Here is a 16,852-nt window from a genome sequence, read left to right as displayed (position 1 = left end):
TCTAACAGAAACTGCTGGAAAAAATGATTAGTGATCTAGGTGTCGCACAATAGTCTCTTCTCCCTCTAAATGTAGCATGTTATTCAGATGATTGATTACAGCTTTGGTAACAATTCTTTGGAGATGGTGAAACACCATCAAAAAGCAATTTACTTTTTTCTCAGTTAATTTTTTCTTTAATTAGTGCAAAGGACAAGATAATTTGAAACCTAATTTCTCTGAACTTGCTAGCAATCTGGCTTCAGTCAATTAACATCTGGCTTGGATTTGTATCTGAGATTTAGAATTTAAGACAAGAAATATCAAGTTTCCAGAATATGCTCCTAATATTGATAGAATACAACAAAGACAAAGATCCTGAAATTGAAATTAACTCGCTTCTCATGTCAGGTATAATTTTAATAACTATTAATTTTAAATTTAATAGTTTTATATTTTATTAAAAATTTTTCAGAAGGTGACATCAGAGTAAGCGTCAAGTTACAATGCAGAGACTCACCACAGTGATACAGTATGAACAAAAAATTGGGTCCTAGCATTGGGAGCTAATTTATTTCTAAATATATACAGGTAAGCCTATGATGGCCTTCATCAATCTGATGACTACTGTATATACACACAAGGGTCATCTACCATCTGGAATGGTAGATATCAGCGTAAAAAATAATGAACATTTAGACCAGGTCAGAAAAACGCTGATGGAATTATGCAAGTACTACTTAACAAAATGACTGTGTTCAGACTGAAGACCAAATGGTAAAACTTACACCAAAGATGATTTTAATTTTATAGTCACTATTTTAAAATGTCAATACGAACTAAGAAAATTCTGCTGCTCATGAACTGTCATAAACCCTTTGAATTTCAAGATCTAGAAGGTGGTGCTGACGAAGAAACCACAAAGTGTTGAGGCTGTGTTGACATGACCTTGCCAATACCAATGCTCGGTGTGGTAGTGAACACCCAACCAGGTTCAGGCTGGGGACCGGAGACAGTTACATGCTGGACATTTACCATCCTCTTCTTCCCATCTTCTTACACTTGTAACTCTTGCCCAGTTAAGCCAGAAAATTGTCTTCTCCTCCTCACTTGAATCCATTTATGAACCAGAAAATGACTCACAGCGCTTGTAAGTTCCTAAACCTAAAGCAAGATAAGTAAATCTATATTTTAAGTGAAGTTAATACTCGAAAGATTGGTGCCTCAAAGACTGGAGCTCTTTAAAATGCTTCGAAGTACCTTCAAAATTTCTACCAAAATGTTTCCATTTCTTCAGCCTCCACTAAGTAATTTTTCCGTAATTCAGAATAAACTGGGTATTTCATCTCTTTTCATCAAAAATATTCAACAGAAGAGTCTTGAAGAGGTATGTGGACACTGACATTCATAGTAGCACTACTCATCATAGCTAAAAGGTGGAAGCAACCCAAACATCCATTGACAGATGAAGGGATAAACACAATGTTTATACAGGCAGTGGAATATTATTCAGCCTTTAAATGGATGGAAATACCGTCACATGCTACAACATGGATGAAACTTGAGAACATTTTGCTACATGTAAAAAGCCAGCTGCAGAAAGACAAATATGGTATTATTCTACTTACATGAGATACTAAAATAGTCAAATTCAAACAGAAAGTAGAATGGCAATTACCTTGGGCTGAGGAGAGAGAGAAAAGGGGAGTTATTTCCTAGGTACAGAGTTTCAGATGTGCAAGACAAAAAGGATCTGGAGATCTGTTTCACATTAAAATGAATACACTTACTACTGAACAGTACTCTTAAAAATGGTTAGATGATAAATTTTATGGTTTTTTTGGGTCACAATTTAAAAAATACTGAACAGTTCTGTTCAGTAATTACTGAAAAAATTTAAAATATTTATTTATTTTATTTATTTTTGACTTAAAAAATTTATTTATTTTTAAAAAATTTATTTATTTTATTTACTTTCTGGATGCATTGTGTCTTCATTGCTGCGCGCAGGCTTTCTCTACTTGCAGTGAGTGGGAACTACTCTTCATTGGGGTGCACGGGCTTCTCACTGCGGTGGCTTCTCTTGTTGCGGAGCACAGCTCTAGGAGCATGGGCTTCAGTAGTTGTGGCACGTGGGCTCAGCAGTTCTGGCTTGCGGGCTCTAGAATGCAGGCTCGGTAGTTGCAGCACACGGGCTTAGTTGCTCTGCAGAATGTGGGATCTTCCTGGACCAGGGCTCGAACCCCTGTCCTCTGCATTGGCAGGTGGATTCTTAACCACTACGCCACCAGGGAACCTCTATCTTGCAATAACTTTTAATGGAGTATAATCTGTTAAAATGCTGAATCATGTTGTACACCTGAAACTAATATTATATATCAACTATACTTCAATTAAAAAAATTAATCAGAAAAAAATTTTAAACTATCAGAGCCCAATGGAAACAAATACAGTCTCAGTCTGAAAGACAGATTCAAAGTATTGATTTTTAATTTCACTGAAACGCTTCAACCAATGTATGATCCTAGAAGTAACATCTCACATTCAGAATTCGAGTTGATTCTTTTTTTTTTTTTTTTTTTTGCAGTACGCGGGCCTCTCACTGTTGTGGCCTCTCCCGTTGCGGAGCACAGGCTCCGGACGCGCAGGCTCAGCAGCCATGGCTCACGGGCCCAGCTGCTCCGCGGCATGTGGGATCTTCGCGGACCGGGGCATGAACCCGTGTCCCCTGCATCGGCAGGCGGACTCTCATCCACTGCGCAACCAGGGAAGCCCCTCGAGTTGATTCTTAACAGTAAGTAGTTTCATGTTTGTTTAAGTCCATTTTTTTAAGAGTAGTTTTGGGTTTAAAACAAAATTAGGGGCAAGTACAGAAAGTTCCCATATACCCCCTCCCCTCATACATACATGGCCTCCGCGTTATCAACATTACTCACCAGAATGGTACATTTTTCACCAAAGATGAACCTAAACTGGCACATCATAATCACCCAATGTCCACAGTGTATCTTAGGGTTTACGCTTGGTGTTGTGCAGTCTATGGATGTGAAAAGTATAATGACATATATCCACCACTACAATATCCTACGAAGTACTTTCACTGTCCCCCAAATCCTCTGTGCTCTGCTTACTCATGTGTGTTTTTAATAATTTCCAAGCTGTTACTTCAGACAAAAAAAATAACACATCCTTGTGGTACATATACATACAATGGAATTTTATTCAGCCATTAAAAAAAAAAGAGAAATTTTGCTATTTGCAACAACATGGATGGATCTATTGGGTATTATGCCAAGTCAGACAGAGAAAGATAAATACCATATGATTTTACTTAATGTGGAATCAAAACAAACAAACAAGCAAACAAAACAAAAACAGACTCATAGACACAGCACAAACAGGTGGTTTTGCCAGAGGGGAGGAAGGTGTGAGTGGGGGAAAAAGGTGAAGGAGAGATTAAGAGGTACAAACCTCCAGTTATGAAATAAATAAGCCATGACAACGATATAATATACAGCATAAGGAACGCGGTCAATAATATTGCAATAACTTTGTATGGGGCAGATGGTTACTAGTCTTATTGTGGTGATCATTTCATAATGCACGCAAATGTCAAATCACTATGTAATATATGTGAAAATAATATATTGTATGTCAATTATACTTCAGTTAAAAAAAAAATCACATCCTTGGAAGCAAACCCATTACTTTGATATCCATAGAGCTTAGCATAGGGCTTGGCATAAACTAACACCAAATAAATGTTTTCTGAATTCACAGCTCATTTTTAACAATGCATAAAACTTTACTAAGATTAACCATTTGTTTTCTCCACCTTTGTAAAACGAACTATTGAGCATGCTCACAGCAGTCTCAAAACAAAGGGATCAGTTCCTCGATTTCATGCTCACCTCCACTGGTTCCCTCTCCAGCTCCCGATCACACTATTCGCCACTAATTGACTCCTAATCATCCCTGTCCCAACAGCAACTTGACAAAGCTTCTTCACTCTCAAATCCCCAATACCTCTCTCCACTCCCTCATTCAGGGCGGTGCCTTACCCTGTTCTTCTGAGAAAAGTGAAACCCACGACTTCCTTCATCACTTCAACGTTCTGGTTCACCCTGCTCCTGTTTGGTCTCCAAGGACATAATCTTCCTCCTTTCAGCTGTGTACCCTGCACATTCCACTCCAGTAGCACCGGTCTGTCTCCTCGCTTTTTTCCCCACCCTCTGCCCTCTATGTGCCTTGGGCTTTTCTCCACTCGCTTCCACTCCTGGCCTCTCCTTGCCAGAAACAACTTCTTCCATCCATTTCCATATTCAAACTACAGTTGTCCCTCAGCATCCGAGGGGGACCGGTTCCAGGACCCCTGAGAATACCAGAACTCTTGAGCGCTCAAGTCCTTTAGAGTGGGCCTGTGGGACCTGAGGCTGCGTGCAGAATGAGGACTGTACACCAAACCTTCAAAGTACTCGCAGAAGCACAGACCAATCCAATTTGTATTCGTTCTTTCTCCTCTCACACCCAAAGCATGTAATGTGTGTAATATTTACAACCCATCTAACTACCTCCTGCCGTGCGAATATGTATTATACTACAAGTCTTTTAATCTGTGTTCTTTTCCCCCAAAGTATATTTATAGGGTATTTTAGAGCAAGAACTGTCTTTAACCTCACTGTAAAAAAGAGTCTCCTGTTCATAGTATACGTTCAAATATTTTTTGATAATGGAGTGGTAATAAGTTTGCTCAAAAATTAACTTTTCTATGACCCCCACAATATTCGTTACTATACTAAACATAGTGAAACTTTCACATGCATTTATTTGATGTATGTATTTTTCTTACCCTTTATTCACATAAGCCTTATCTAATTTAAAGCAAAGTCTTCTCTTCCAGTAGGATTTTGCCCATTTAACTTACTTTGTAATGGTAATAAGCAGTCACCCCAAAGTGGTTTTTCTGGGGAGCATGACAGTTTAAAATAGGGTTGAAAGTTCCACAGATAGGATTTGGAGAATCCTTTAATACAAAAATTTGAAGTCACCTGCAAAGATGTGTACACATGCTATATTGTTCAGGGGAGCAAATCCATACTTTCATCAGTTCTCCTTAGGACTTCAAGATTAAGGGTCACCAGTTTCCTCAAAAAGTTAAATATGGAATTACCACATAGCCCAACAATTCCACTCTTAGATATATGCCCAAGAGAAGCTGAATACATATGTTCCTACAGAAACTTGTAAACAGATGTCCATAGCAGCATTCTTCATAGCAGCCCCAAAGTGGAAACCCAATGCCCACTGATGAATGGATACACAAAATATGGCATATCCATACTACAGAATATTATCCAGCCACAGAAAGTAATGAAGTACTGGTACATGTTACAACATAGATGAACCTTGAAAACATGGTGCTGTGTGAAAGAAGCCAGACACAAAAAGCCACATATTGTATGATTCCATTCACATGAAATGCCCAGAACAGGCAAATTCATAGAGACCGAGTAGATTAGTGATTGCCAGCGGATGGAGAGAGGATGAATGGGGAGTGACTGCTAATGGGAACCAGGTTTCTTTTTGGTGTGATGAAAATGTTCCGGAATTATAGTAGTGATGGCTGCACAACTTTGTGAACATACTAAAAAACATTTTAAAAGGGTGAATTTATGGTATTTGAATAAAGAATAAAAACCTCCTCTTCCCCGGCTACATGCTTAACATCTTCTTTTGCATCATCCTCCCAAACCTAAATGTTATGCATTCACATTAAAACTCAACAGTACTCCCAACCACCTCCTTCTTCTTCAGGTTCCTAATTTACATGTAGTTTTCTCAGGCTGAAAAATTTCAGAGATATTTCCAATTTCTTTTCTCTCAGTTTCAACATCAGTCAGTCACCAATGCCAGCACTTTTTATTAACAATATAGTTACCGTTATTGAATATGTAATTCCTGCCAGACATTTATGCTAGATGATCTACAAGTATCTTTAATTTTCACAATAGTTATGCACGTTAGAGAGGAGGATGCTGTGGCTAAGGGGGTTTAAGTACCTTGTCCTTCAGTCTTTCTCCCTCCAAGCTATCCTCCACCCTTCAGCCGCAGTGATCTTCCTAAAACCAAATCTTATTGTGTTATTCCCCCATTACTCCCCCACCTAAAGCTCCTCAAAGGCTTCACACTGTCAGACTCCTTAACTTGGTATAAGGTGCCCTTCAGGATCCCTGTCTCTTACATTCCTTACACCAACTTCTTTCAGTTCCTGGACTATGCCATGCTCTTTCTCCTCCTGCCTCTGGACTTGGCACGGGGTTCTCTTATTCATTCACTCAACAAATATGTATTAAGTGCCCCCTAGGAGCCTGACATTGTATTTGCTGCTTGGGCAAACGCTGTGAATGACACAGATATATGTTCTTCCCTCAAGGTACTTAAGGTCTAAGGGAAGAAACGATAATAAACAAGTAATTACAGATTGTGATAAGTGAAATGAAGGAAGCAGGATGCCGTATTATAAAACATCTAGGGTAAGGGTCAGGGGAAAACTATGATGACTGTTTTAGATAGGTTAATCTGGTAAGGTCTCAGGTGGTGACATACCTTAAAATCTGAAGACTAAGAAGTCAGTTATATGAAAAGCAGGTAAGAGCAGAGGGGGTGATGAGTGACAAGAGATGCTCCTGGAGACATCAGCAGAACCCAGACCAAGGATTTTTGTAGGCCGTGGTTAGGAGTTTGGATTTTAACCTAAGTTCTTAGTGCAATGGATTTCACTGAAGAATTTTGAGTAAGAGAGTGTCACTTTTTGCCACTGAATGGAGAAGGGATTGGAGGGGCACAAGAAAGGAAACGGGGACACATGGCCCAGAGATACAGTAGTGGTTTAGGTGAGAAATGTGGATGATGTGGACAAAGGTGTGATAGAGAAGGAGGAAAAAAGTAGACAGGCTAGATGCAGAGTTGACCTGACGAGCAAAGTCATCAGCTGGAAGTGAGGAAGAGATGAAGAGAGGATATAAAGAGTTTGGGGAATTGCCATTGGGGAAAGAAAGTAAGGTTACTATAGAAACAGAGGATCAGAAGGATCTCAGGCCCATACTGAGTGAATACGCAAGAGGTTGACCATTTTCATTTTATAATGTCATCAATTTGCCCAGGACTTTTTCAGTGTGCACTAATAGTATTCACGTTACCAGGCATTAGTCATTCTTTTTCCTTTCCAGGCCCCTCTACTCAACCGGGAAAAGGCATTGTTATATACAATCAAAAGTCTCTGGATCCCATGGCAGTTCCCAGAACAGTGCCAGGCACGGAGCAATCATTCAATAAATGCTAACAGGGATCTCAGGCTAACCGGCCTTCAAACTTCATCCGTTCTCTAAAGCAGGATTCCACTGAAATCATACTCCTGTTCACAAAAGTCCCAGATATCTCCACTTATCTCAAGGGTGGTTCAATCTACTGTAACAGTCACAACACCCTCATGTGTGAAACAGCACTGGCAGGATGGGGGGATACTGGACCTATACGATGATCAAAAATCTGGGTGCTACAATCTGAAAACAGACACGTTCAGTAGAAAGCAAACAGTTTTCCTCATCGCTTACTGCAGGGCCGAAGGGACAAACGGCCACATGAGAGGTGCCAAGAGTCAGCTGGCACAGCGTTGTACTCACGGTCTGAGTTCTGCCTAGCACCTACCTTCTTCCTCTCCAGATTCAGAGTCCTCATTAGTGAACGCCCCGGAGTCTGCTGCCATGGAGATCACTACACGGGCTCCACCCGAAACCAAAAGTGAAGTGGAGCGGGAGCCGGGTCAGAAAGAGGCCAAAACCCGGGGTCTGAAGCCGCAGCACAGGCAAGAGTCGCAGCGGCTGCTACCGGGCTCTTCCGGAAGCGGCACGCGCGTGAAAGTCATGTGACGGGCACTGGGCGGGGCCACGCGGTTTATTTTGATTCTTGAGTGGTGGAAATGTAAGCACGTGGTCGCGGTTGTGGTGCTTTTTACTTTCCCCAGACCGTAATCGTCTTCCGGTGTAGACTTTTCTTGGCTTCTTTTCTGGTTTTCCTCAAGTCCTTCTTTTTCGCCTTGGCGCTTTCTTCCTCCCAACAGTATTGGAGTTTTAGGGAATGGTTTGCTTTTTGTGGGGCTCGGAGCAGTGGAAAGTGGCTCGGCGTTTGCTTATTCTGCAGTCGCTTGGATATCAGGAGAGCTCACGCTTCTCTTCCCCTTCTGTTCCCGACTCTTGCCCTTCTGGTAGCAAAATGATCCACCTGGCTTTCGTGGCTACCGGGCAATGTGAACCTCAGGCGCATGTTCTTTAATTGAGTTGCCTGTGACTCATTTCCCGACCAAAACAAGCCAAATCGCTTGACTTAGGTTTTCAAGGACACTAACCGACAGCTGTCAGGCTTTTGGATTTGTATATCAAAATACCCGGTTGCTTGGTCAAGAGATTGACAACCTCCACTCTTCTTGTTTACTCTTTGTGTAGTCAAAATCATAATAACTGGAGATGAATCTAGGTCATTTGGGGGCAAAAATCTTTCAGCTTTAATCAAAATATCTTTATTGCTCTTCTGTTAATAACAGGCAAAATAGTAGAAAGAGATCTATATCGTATATATACATGAATGAAATTGACTCGTTTTAAATTTCCTCATTGGGTATGTAAAGCACACAAAAATGGCTGATTTAACAGGGCTGTACTTACTGTACATAAAAAACAAATGATTTTCATGCGGCAATCCTCTGGGTTCCCTACTACGCCTAAATCTTATCCTATCTCCCTCTCTAATTTATGAAGTTATAAACCCAACAGAAATGAAAATAAACCCAATATAGAAGCAAGCAATATATGGCTTAAGTGACTGGAGATCTCCGAGTTGTTTATTAGGCACAGGACGTAAACTTGTACACTTCCCCCAGCAATCCCGGGTTCCTAGCCCAGCCTCCTGTACTACAGCCCCTCCGGGAGTTTCCTTTTCCTGGGGCTCAGCGGCGCTCCTCCCTGCCTTCCCAATTCCTCCCGATCCCCGCTCTGGGACACCGGCTCCACTCCCTCTTTCGCCGAGGTTTTCTCTCCACCGCCCGGCGAGAGGCTAGCCCGGCTCCGCACCCCAGCCCCCTCCTCGCCCGTCGCACCTGCCCCGCCTCCCAGACCGGGGCCGGCTCGCGCAGCGCAGGCGCAGCAACGCGGCCGCGAGGCCGAGGGCGACCAAAGCAACCTCGGCCTCCACCTTCTCTGACGGTATCCGCGCTGGGCAGCGACCCCGCGTGCCGCGCGTCGTAATGGGCTCGGGCTGGAGCAGCGAGGAGGAGCGGCAACCGCTGCTGGGACCCGGGCTCGGGCCTGCGCCGGGGGCTGCTTGGAGAAGCAGAGGGGAGGCGGCGGCGGCGGCGGCGGCGGCGGCGCTGCCCGCGGCAGCCCCGAGTCCCGGGAGGGTGTACGGGCGCCGCTGGCTCGTGCTGCTGCTCTTTTCGCTGCTGGGGTTCGTGCAGGGCCTGGTCTGGAACACCTGGGGCCCCATCCAGAATTCGGCGCGCCAGGCCTACGGCTTCTCTAGCTGGGACATCGCGCTCCTCGTGCTCTGGGGGCCCATCGGCTTCATGCCCTGCTTCGCGTTCATGTGGCTCCTGGACAAGAGAGGTGAGGGGGTACCGGGAGCGCCGGCCGTTGATGTCACCCCTAGGGAGCCGCCTCCCTCGGCTTCGTTTTAGGGGTTGTGTGAGGTGACCGAATGTTGCTGGCATCCCATTCCTGACTAGGAACACTCTGTACCCAAAGCGACAAATGAGGGAAGGCTTCTTTGTAGATACAGTGTTTTCATCGAGGCCAATTATGCAACAGCAGGGATTAAGCGAGCTCTAAATGTTCAAGTTTTTGCATATTTGGACATCAGAGCATCCCCGTGCACGTGCTATGTGTGTTTTTTACACCTGACAAAAATGACTGATGCTTTGATTTCAAAGGGATTTGGGGATTTTGAGGGTGAAAGGTCAGAAAATAGACTGATGATGCTCAGATACAGGGAAGTAATGAGCTGGCTTTGCATAATAGATGACTCAAGCCCAGGAAGAGCTGTTGGAGAACTCGGATCTGACGCTTTGGTTTCTGGCAAATGGTTCTGGAAAATGGTGCACAGCAGCTTTAAAGTGTGTGTATGTGACTAGGTGCAAGTGTCAGTTGAGATTTTTAACTCTCAGATGAAGCTTGCAGATGAATGAAGACTCTCTTTTCATAGAGAATACTTTGGACAGACATCTCACGTTACCACTTGCCAGTATGATTCTGTGAGGAGAACAAAAGGTCATAGGATTGAATGATTAGGCATTGAATTACACCACACAAGTATGGGTAAATGATTCATGATCAATGTGATGTAGCTGCTAAAAAGTGCAGGACAGTTTTAGGCACAGAAGTGTAGTATCTAAAACGAGAAATAGTTTGAAATGCTCTATTCTAGTGTTCAGTTCTGAGCGTTAATTTTTAGAAGGCCATGGGCAAACTGGAGAGCTTTAAGAGTTGTGTGACAAGAATGTAAAGGATGTAAAAATCAATGTGTCAGATGAAGGGAATTGGGTGTGCCAAGCTTCAAAAAGAAACTTGAGGCAGAATATAAATATGTGAAGACCAAGTAAATGAGGAATTAGGCTTAATGTGCATAGTTCTAGAAGGAAGAACTAAACTGAGTGAAGTTACAAAGGGCTGTAACTCAAAGGGATACAGGGAAGAACCTTCTAACAATGAAAGTGTCCAGCCCTGGAAGGTGTGGAACTTCCAGGTAGAGCAAGTACTTAGGCAGAGATATGTGCTAGATGTTGAGGAAGGGTTTCTTGTACTGAATGGAGGTTTTCTTTGTTTGGATTTGTTTGTTTTTAAACTAAATTTAGACTTTATTTGGATTTCACCAGTTTTTCCACTAGTGTCTTTTTTTTTTCCTGTTCCAAGATTCAGTCGAGGGTCCCAAATTGCATTTAGTTGTTATTTCTTGTTAATCTCCTTCAATCTGTGACAGTTCCTCTGTCATTCCTTACAAGGTTGGATAACTTAAGGGGAAATGCTATTTTATTGTTTCTTTTTATTAACTTTTTATCAGGAGCATTTTTCAATATTATTCCCTAAATTTAGCCAGCCTTGTTTTTACGGTACAAAAATGTTAACTTTGTCCTTTTTATTATAATTATATCTACTATCCATGGCCAGATAAATTTGGGACTACCTATTCTCTTTATAAAATAAGTTACTTTAGGAGTTCTTTCAGAGTTTCTATGACTATATGGTGAATTCTATTTTATGTTTTCTGTTGGTTAGAGCAACAAAAAATAAATTTAAAATTCTCTCACTTAGGAAGTGGTTTCCTTTTCAGTAGGAGAAAGCCAGTTTCCTTCCATATGTTGGCTGTCCTGCTGCCTATGTCCTCTTTGCATACATAAAAGTAAGTTCCTGGTATCCCTGGGTACTAAAGTATCTTTCTCCCTAGAGGATAGGTCTGGTCTTCCTACTGCCATGGGTCCACCCAACTTAGTAGAAGACCAGGTATCTTTCTGAAATCGGTTTTGTACCCTCTCAGTCCTTTTCATTTTCCAGCAAGGAGATAAAAGGGGACTACCTAGTGAGATAATAGGAGACCAAAAGTGAGTGTGCCCTAGAAGCTTAGTGAAGAAAATTTCAACAAGGAGATAACACCTAAATTTGTGCCAAGCTCTAGGGAGATAGTCCTCATGGAGCCTACATTCTAGTGAGGAGATCCAGGCAAAAACAACAATAAAATTAAATATTTAGTGTGTCAGATGGTGATAAATGTTTTAGAGAAAAATGTTTTAGAGAAAAATGTTTTAGAGAAAAATGTTTTAGAGAAAATGTTTTAGAGAAAATGTTTTAGAGAAAAATGTTTTAGAGAAAAATGTTTTAGAGAAAAATGTTTTAGAGAAAATGTTTTAGAGAAAATGTTTTAGAGAAAAATGAAACAAGGCAAGAGAGAAAGGGGATGTGATTGGGTGATACTCTCTCTAGAGTATCACAGAGGGAAGGACTTACTGATAATGTGTGTTTGAGCAGAGACCTGAGGGGAAAAGGAAACCTACCTTGTCAATTCTGGACAGGACTGTTTTGGACAAAGACAAAGGTCTTAAACTTGTTTGGCATATTGGAGAAAGAGCAATGAGGCTTCTGTGGCTGAGTTGAGCCATCAAGGAAACCACGGTAGAAGGTGAGGCCAGAGAGGTGATGAGAGGCTGAAATCATGCAGGGCCTCCTAGGTCACTGTAAGGACACTGGCCTGAAGGAGTGAGGAGGGCTCACTCCACTGGAAGGTTTGAGCAGAAGAGTAAAATGACGACTCTGCTATTGTCTTGAGAACAAGAGCCAGAGCAGGGAGACCGGTTGGGAGGCTGTTGGAACAGCTCAGATGGGGCTGATGCTGACTTCCAACTGGGGTGAGAGTAGTGAAGGATTTGAGTATTGTTGATGGATAGGCAGAGGTGAGTGTGAGAAAAGGGGAAGATTTAAGATGTTTCTCAACTTTTTTAGCATTAGTAATTGGGAGAACCAAGCTGCAGTTTACTGAGTTGTAGAAGATTGTGGAAGGAGCATTTGGGGGTAGACGGCATGCAGATCAGGAATCTGAAATGCCTATTAGATATAGGACAAGCTAAACTGTCAGTTTATTCCCTGAGCAATAGATTTGGGATTTGTCAACCTATAATGGTATTTAGAGTCTTGGAGCTGAGTGACATCACCTGTGGAGAGGGATCTTGCTTTAGAAAACTGAGCCCAGGGGCATTGCAGCATTCAGAGCTTGGGAAGATAAGGACGAACCAGCTAGTGAGGACTGAGAGTAGAGCCGGGTTTAGCAACATGGAAATCTTTGGTATCCTTTAAAAGAATAGTCTCACTGGAGTGGTGGGGGTGAGTTCACGAGTGTAGACATTATGTCAAACACACTTTAAGGGGCAGCAGAGACATGAGGGAGTAGCCAGGGGGAATGTGGCTACTGAGAATGTATTTTTAAAGATAAGAGAGAAAGAAAAAAAAGAGAGAAAAAAAAAGATAAGAGATACTAAAGCATATCTCTGGAATGCAGTATCCTAATGGATCCAGTAGAAAAGGAGAAATTGACAGTGCTGGAGGGAAGGGGAAGAACTGCTGTAGCCATGCCCTTGACTAAGCAAAATGGGATGCAGTCCTCCAGAGTACAGTAGACAGGTTGGCCTTAGATAGAAGTGTCCACAGCTAATTCTTCAGTAGCAACAGAAGAAAAAGTAGAGTGTATAGATATGGATGCACGTGGTGGGTGGTAGGAGCTCGTGGGAGTTATCTTTGTTTACAGTTCTCAGAAAATAGAAAGCAAAATTACCACCTGACAGCGAGGATAGGAGAACAATTCTTGGAAGATTGAGGAGACACGATAAGTTGTAGTACTAGTTCCTAGGAAAGGAGAGAACACACGGACTAGAAAATTGTAGTGGGATTGTCGGGCAGCTCAGAGGGCCTGCTTTAGGTGACTGGGCATTAATTTCAAGTGAGACCAATCAGCATGGCCGCTTGTTTTCCTCCAGCCTGTTCTGTTGGGCAAGCACAGGCATGGGCAGAGTTGGCAGAGAGAGAGATCACCAGAGTTGCGGTTTGCCAGGTGTGTAGGACTAAGAAAGTGCAGGCCAGGAGTAGAGGATTATGTAGAGAGTGATATAACAGTGGACTACGGGATCTAAGCTGGGTAAAAAAGAAAAGGAAACACCTGAGGTAGATAAGAAAAAGTAGTAGGCTCCAAAATTGTCATTCCCAATCGATGAAGAATTTAGAGTACTAGAAGGAATGAGTGGGAAGGAGAGGAGGTCATGGTTGAAGAATGGGACGCTTGAAATTGGGATTATGTCGTGGACGCAATTAGGGTAAAGATAAGGTCAGAGTATAACAAAGAGAGTGGACAGCCGAGGTAGGGTAGAGGGCATGATTGTGGAATAACAAGTCAGGGGACTGAGAGGGCAGGATATTGAAAGGATCATATCTGGTATTGAAATCACCAGATTCATGAAAGAAGTAGTGTCCTCAGGAGTAATAACAAGCCAAAACAGTTTCAAGCCAGGAGGGCGAATGACGTGGAGGCAGGTATGTGGTGGTCTGCAGACAACTGCAGCAGGGAGTGGTGAGTATGACAGTCAGATGGAATTGGATCAAAGGCTGTTCTGGCCATGATGGATTAACAGGAACTGGATTTATCCTTCCATCTTAAACAACTAAAAACAGAAAACAAAATCAAAGTATACGAAACAGTGGTTTTCAGACATTGGACAAAAGGTAGAGGTCAGTGATCCTTACGATGACTTCTCACAGAGATCTGTAGTTCAAACAGAGCCCCACAGTTTTCCCAAGTCGAGGAGACAGTTGAGAAGTCTTAAGAGGCCACCATAGCTAGAATTCTTAGGGTAGAGTACCAGAGAGGAAAAGGGTTCACAGAGAGAGAGTTCTAGATCTGCAGGGAGTTCCTCTTGAGTCTTCAGTTGGGCACTGATTAGCAGTTACACATGAAGAAACTACTTAAGTCTGAGAAAAGGACTACGAAAAAGGAACAGGCAGAAAAATTCTCGCAGTTCACATAAGGCTGGGAATTGTTCACATTCCCAATAGCCAGAATGGGAAAACCTCATAATACACAGGAAGTTTGGTTGAATACTCAGAAGGGTGTTGCCTCGGCAGTAAAGACAAACAGAGCTCTAAACTAAAGGCTTCTCTGGTTCCACCTAATAAAGCTTAAAAGTACTGCTTGAACAGATTAAAAATAACTGTATCCCAGAACATTGTTCAAAAATATTTAAAGGAGTTGGAAAAAAAAATCCATCACCCAACAAAATTCAGAATTCCTGACATCTAAATCAGAAATTACCAAACGTGCAAAGAAGGAGGAAAATACAACACATAAAGAGGAGAAAAAGCAATCAGTAGAACAGACCAAGAAATATTACAGATGATAGAATTAATAGACAGGGACATCGAAGCAGCTACTGTGAATAAATATACTACATATATTCAAGAAGACAGAACAAAGCATGTTAAGGAGAGACATGGAAGACATAAAAAGTCCAACATTAAATTTCTAGAGATGAAAATGTAATCTGTGTCTGAGACCAAAAAAATACACTGGACAGGATTTAAGAGCAGATTAGACATTGTAGAAGAAAAGATTAGCAAACTTGAAGATGTAGTAATAAATACTATCCGAAGTGGAACACAGGAAATAAAACCCAAAAAACCACAGGTATCAGGGAGCAGGACAGTTTTAAGTGACCTAATATACATATTAGAGTCCCAGATGAGAAGAGATTGGTAAAGGGAGAGGGCATGGATTGAGATAAAATGGGGAGGAAAAATTGAAGAAATAATGGCAGAAAAATTTCCACATTTGATGATATCCATAAACCCAGAAATCTAAGAAATTCAAGAATCCAGTTTGAGGAAACAGCATGAAGAAAAAAAACCACACCAAGCAAATCTCAGCATGCCTAACACTACAGCAAGGCACCTCGTAATCATAGTGCTTAAACCAGAGGAAATCAAAGCATCGAGAGAAGCCTGGGAGCTTTAGGGGGGAGGGAGTAACAGTGATCTGGAAGGGGCTGGGGAAGCACTGTCCTCAGGGAAGAGGTTTCAGAGTAGTAAAAAGGGGAAGACGGTGAAGAGCTTGAAAATATAGGGATTCTACTGATCCGCTGATTCTGAGCGCTCCAGGAGTCACAGTGGAAAGATCTGGGGAGTTGAGGCGCTGGCAGAGATGAGGTCGGATTTGGGTATGCATGAAGCCCTGTTGGGACGAGGATGACCTGTGAATCTTGGGTCTCTTGTGACCAGTGTGAACAGGAAAAGCAGGCATGATGTGGTTAGTCCTCCTGGTGTCCAAGGCAGATCGGGGTGGCGAGGCCAGGCTGTAGCTGTTGAGGGTAGGGACAGGTGGTCTTGCCAGGCGCAAGCAGAGCTTCACTCCAGCTGATGGAAGTGTGGGGCCTGGGGAGGGTGGTTTTAGCAGATCAAACTCATTTCCGTGTATCTACTACACATAGTTTGTGTGGTGGGGTGTTTTTTTACTTTTGGTTTTTTTTTTTTTTTGCCATCATGTTTTTAGGCACCGATTGTGGAGACTCTCTTCCTGTACCCAATAGGTTCCTGGCATAAGGAGTTATCTCATCCATTGGAAGGGGGCTTCCTGCAGAGTCTAGATGCCATATTTGAGTAGAATTCATTTTTATTTTCAATCATGTTTGGTTTTCTGAAATTATTCCCGTACCTTTCATCAGATGGTTTTTGCACTCACATCCTAGTACTGTAATCACTTGGGATCTATTTATATGAAGGTCCTAGATGTCTCATAAGCATATTTTCCTGGGGTCCTTATACCTCTCCTTCCCAAAGTCAGTTGTTATCTTTTTGATTACATGGAACTGCAGAGCCCTGCTTTATCAAGATCCAAATGAGATCAAGAAAGCATTCTATTCAAAACTGAGCAGCAGCTGAGGTGGATTAAGTAATACTTGGCAACAATTAAAAGTAAGCAAGCCACAAGTTGTACCTGCAAGGTTGCTTTATAATAATCAGCTTTTCACAACTTCTTTATTCTTAAAAGTTTATATTAGCTGTTATATTGTCATATGTTTGATAAAAGTCATAATTGAGTAAAAAAGTGTGCTAGCTTTCAGCAGTTGTAGTAGGAAACCTAGTTATTTGGACCGTAGGGCCATAAACAGGGTCCCACTGCCCACTTGGTGGCTGTTTACCTTAATTACAAACCAAATATTAGAAAAAAATAAACATCATGTTGAATGTAAGCCTTATAGTCCCAAATCTATAAAATTTTATCTCATAGGGCACCCAGT

At 42.1% G+C, this 16,852-nt stretch overlaps 2 protein-coding genes across 4 annotated transcripts in view; one reads left to right on the top strand and one right to left on the bottom strand.

The window, feature by feature from the left end:
• Window positions 1-8,243, bottom strand: part of HSPBAP1 (HSPB1 associated protein 1) — a 67,409-nt gene extending 59,166 nt beyond the window's left edge. For 2 of the 3 annotated variants that reach the window (XM_079921338.1, XM_079921337.1), the window contains exon 1: window positions 7,687-8,242. In XM_079921338.1, the coding sequence (XP_079777464.1) occupies window positions 7,687-7,744 (58 nt within the window). In that variant the 5' untranslated portion in view covers window positions 7,745-8,242. Of the gene's footprint in view, window positions 1-7,686 lie in introns of all 3 variants that reach the window. The other variant, XM_079921339.1, reaches the window with a different exon arrangement.
• Window positions 8,244-8,873: 630 nt separating this feature from the next.
• SLC49A4 (solute carrier family 49 member 4) overlaps window positions 8,874-16,852 on the top strand; it is a 102,540-nt gene continuing 94,561 nt past the window's right edge. Inside the window, exon 1 of the mRNA XM_079922596.1 lies at window positions 8,874-9,635. Coding sequence (XP_079778722.1) covers window positions 9,278-9,635 — 358 coding nt within the window. The 5' untranslated portion in view covers window positions 8,874-9,277. The remainder of the gene's footprint in view (window positions 9,636-16,852) is intronic.

Source organism: Stenella coeruleoalba (assembly GCF_951394435.1).
Source record: "Stenella coeruleoalba genome assembly, chromosome: 5".
Classification (NCBI taxonomy): domain Eukaryota; kingdom Metazoa; phylum Chordata; class Mammalia; order Artiodactyla; family Delphinidae; genus Stenella; species Stenella coeruleoalba.
This window is presented reverse-complemented; position numbering and strand designations above follow the sequence as displayed.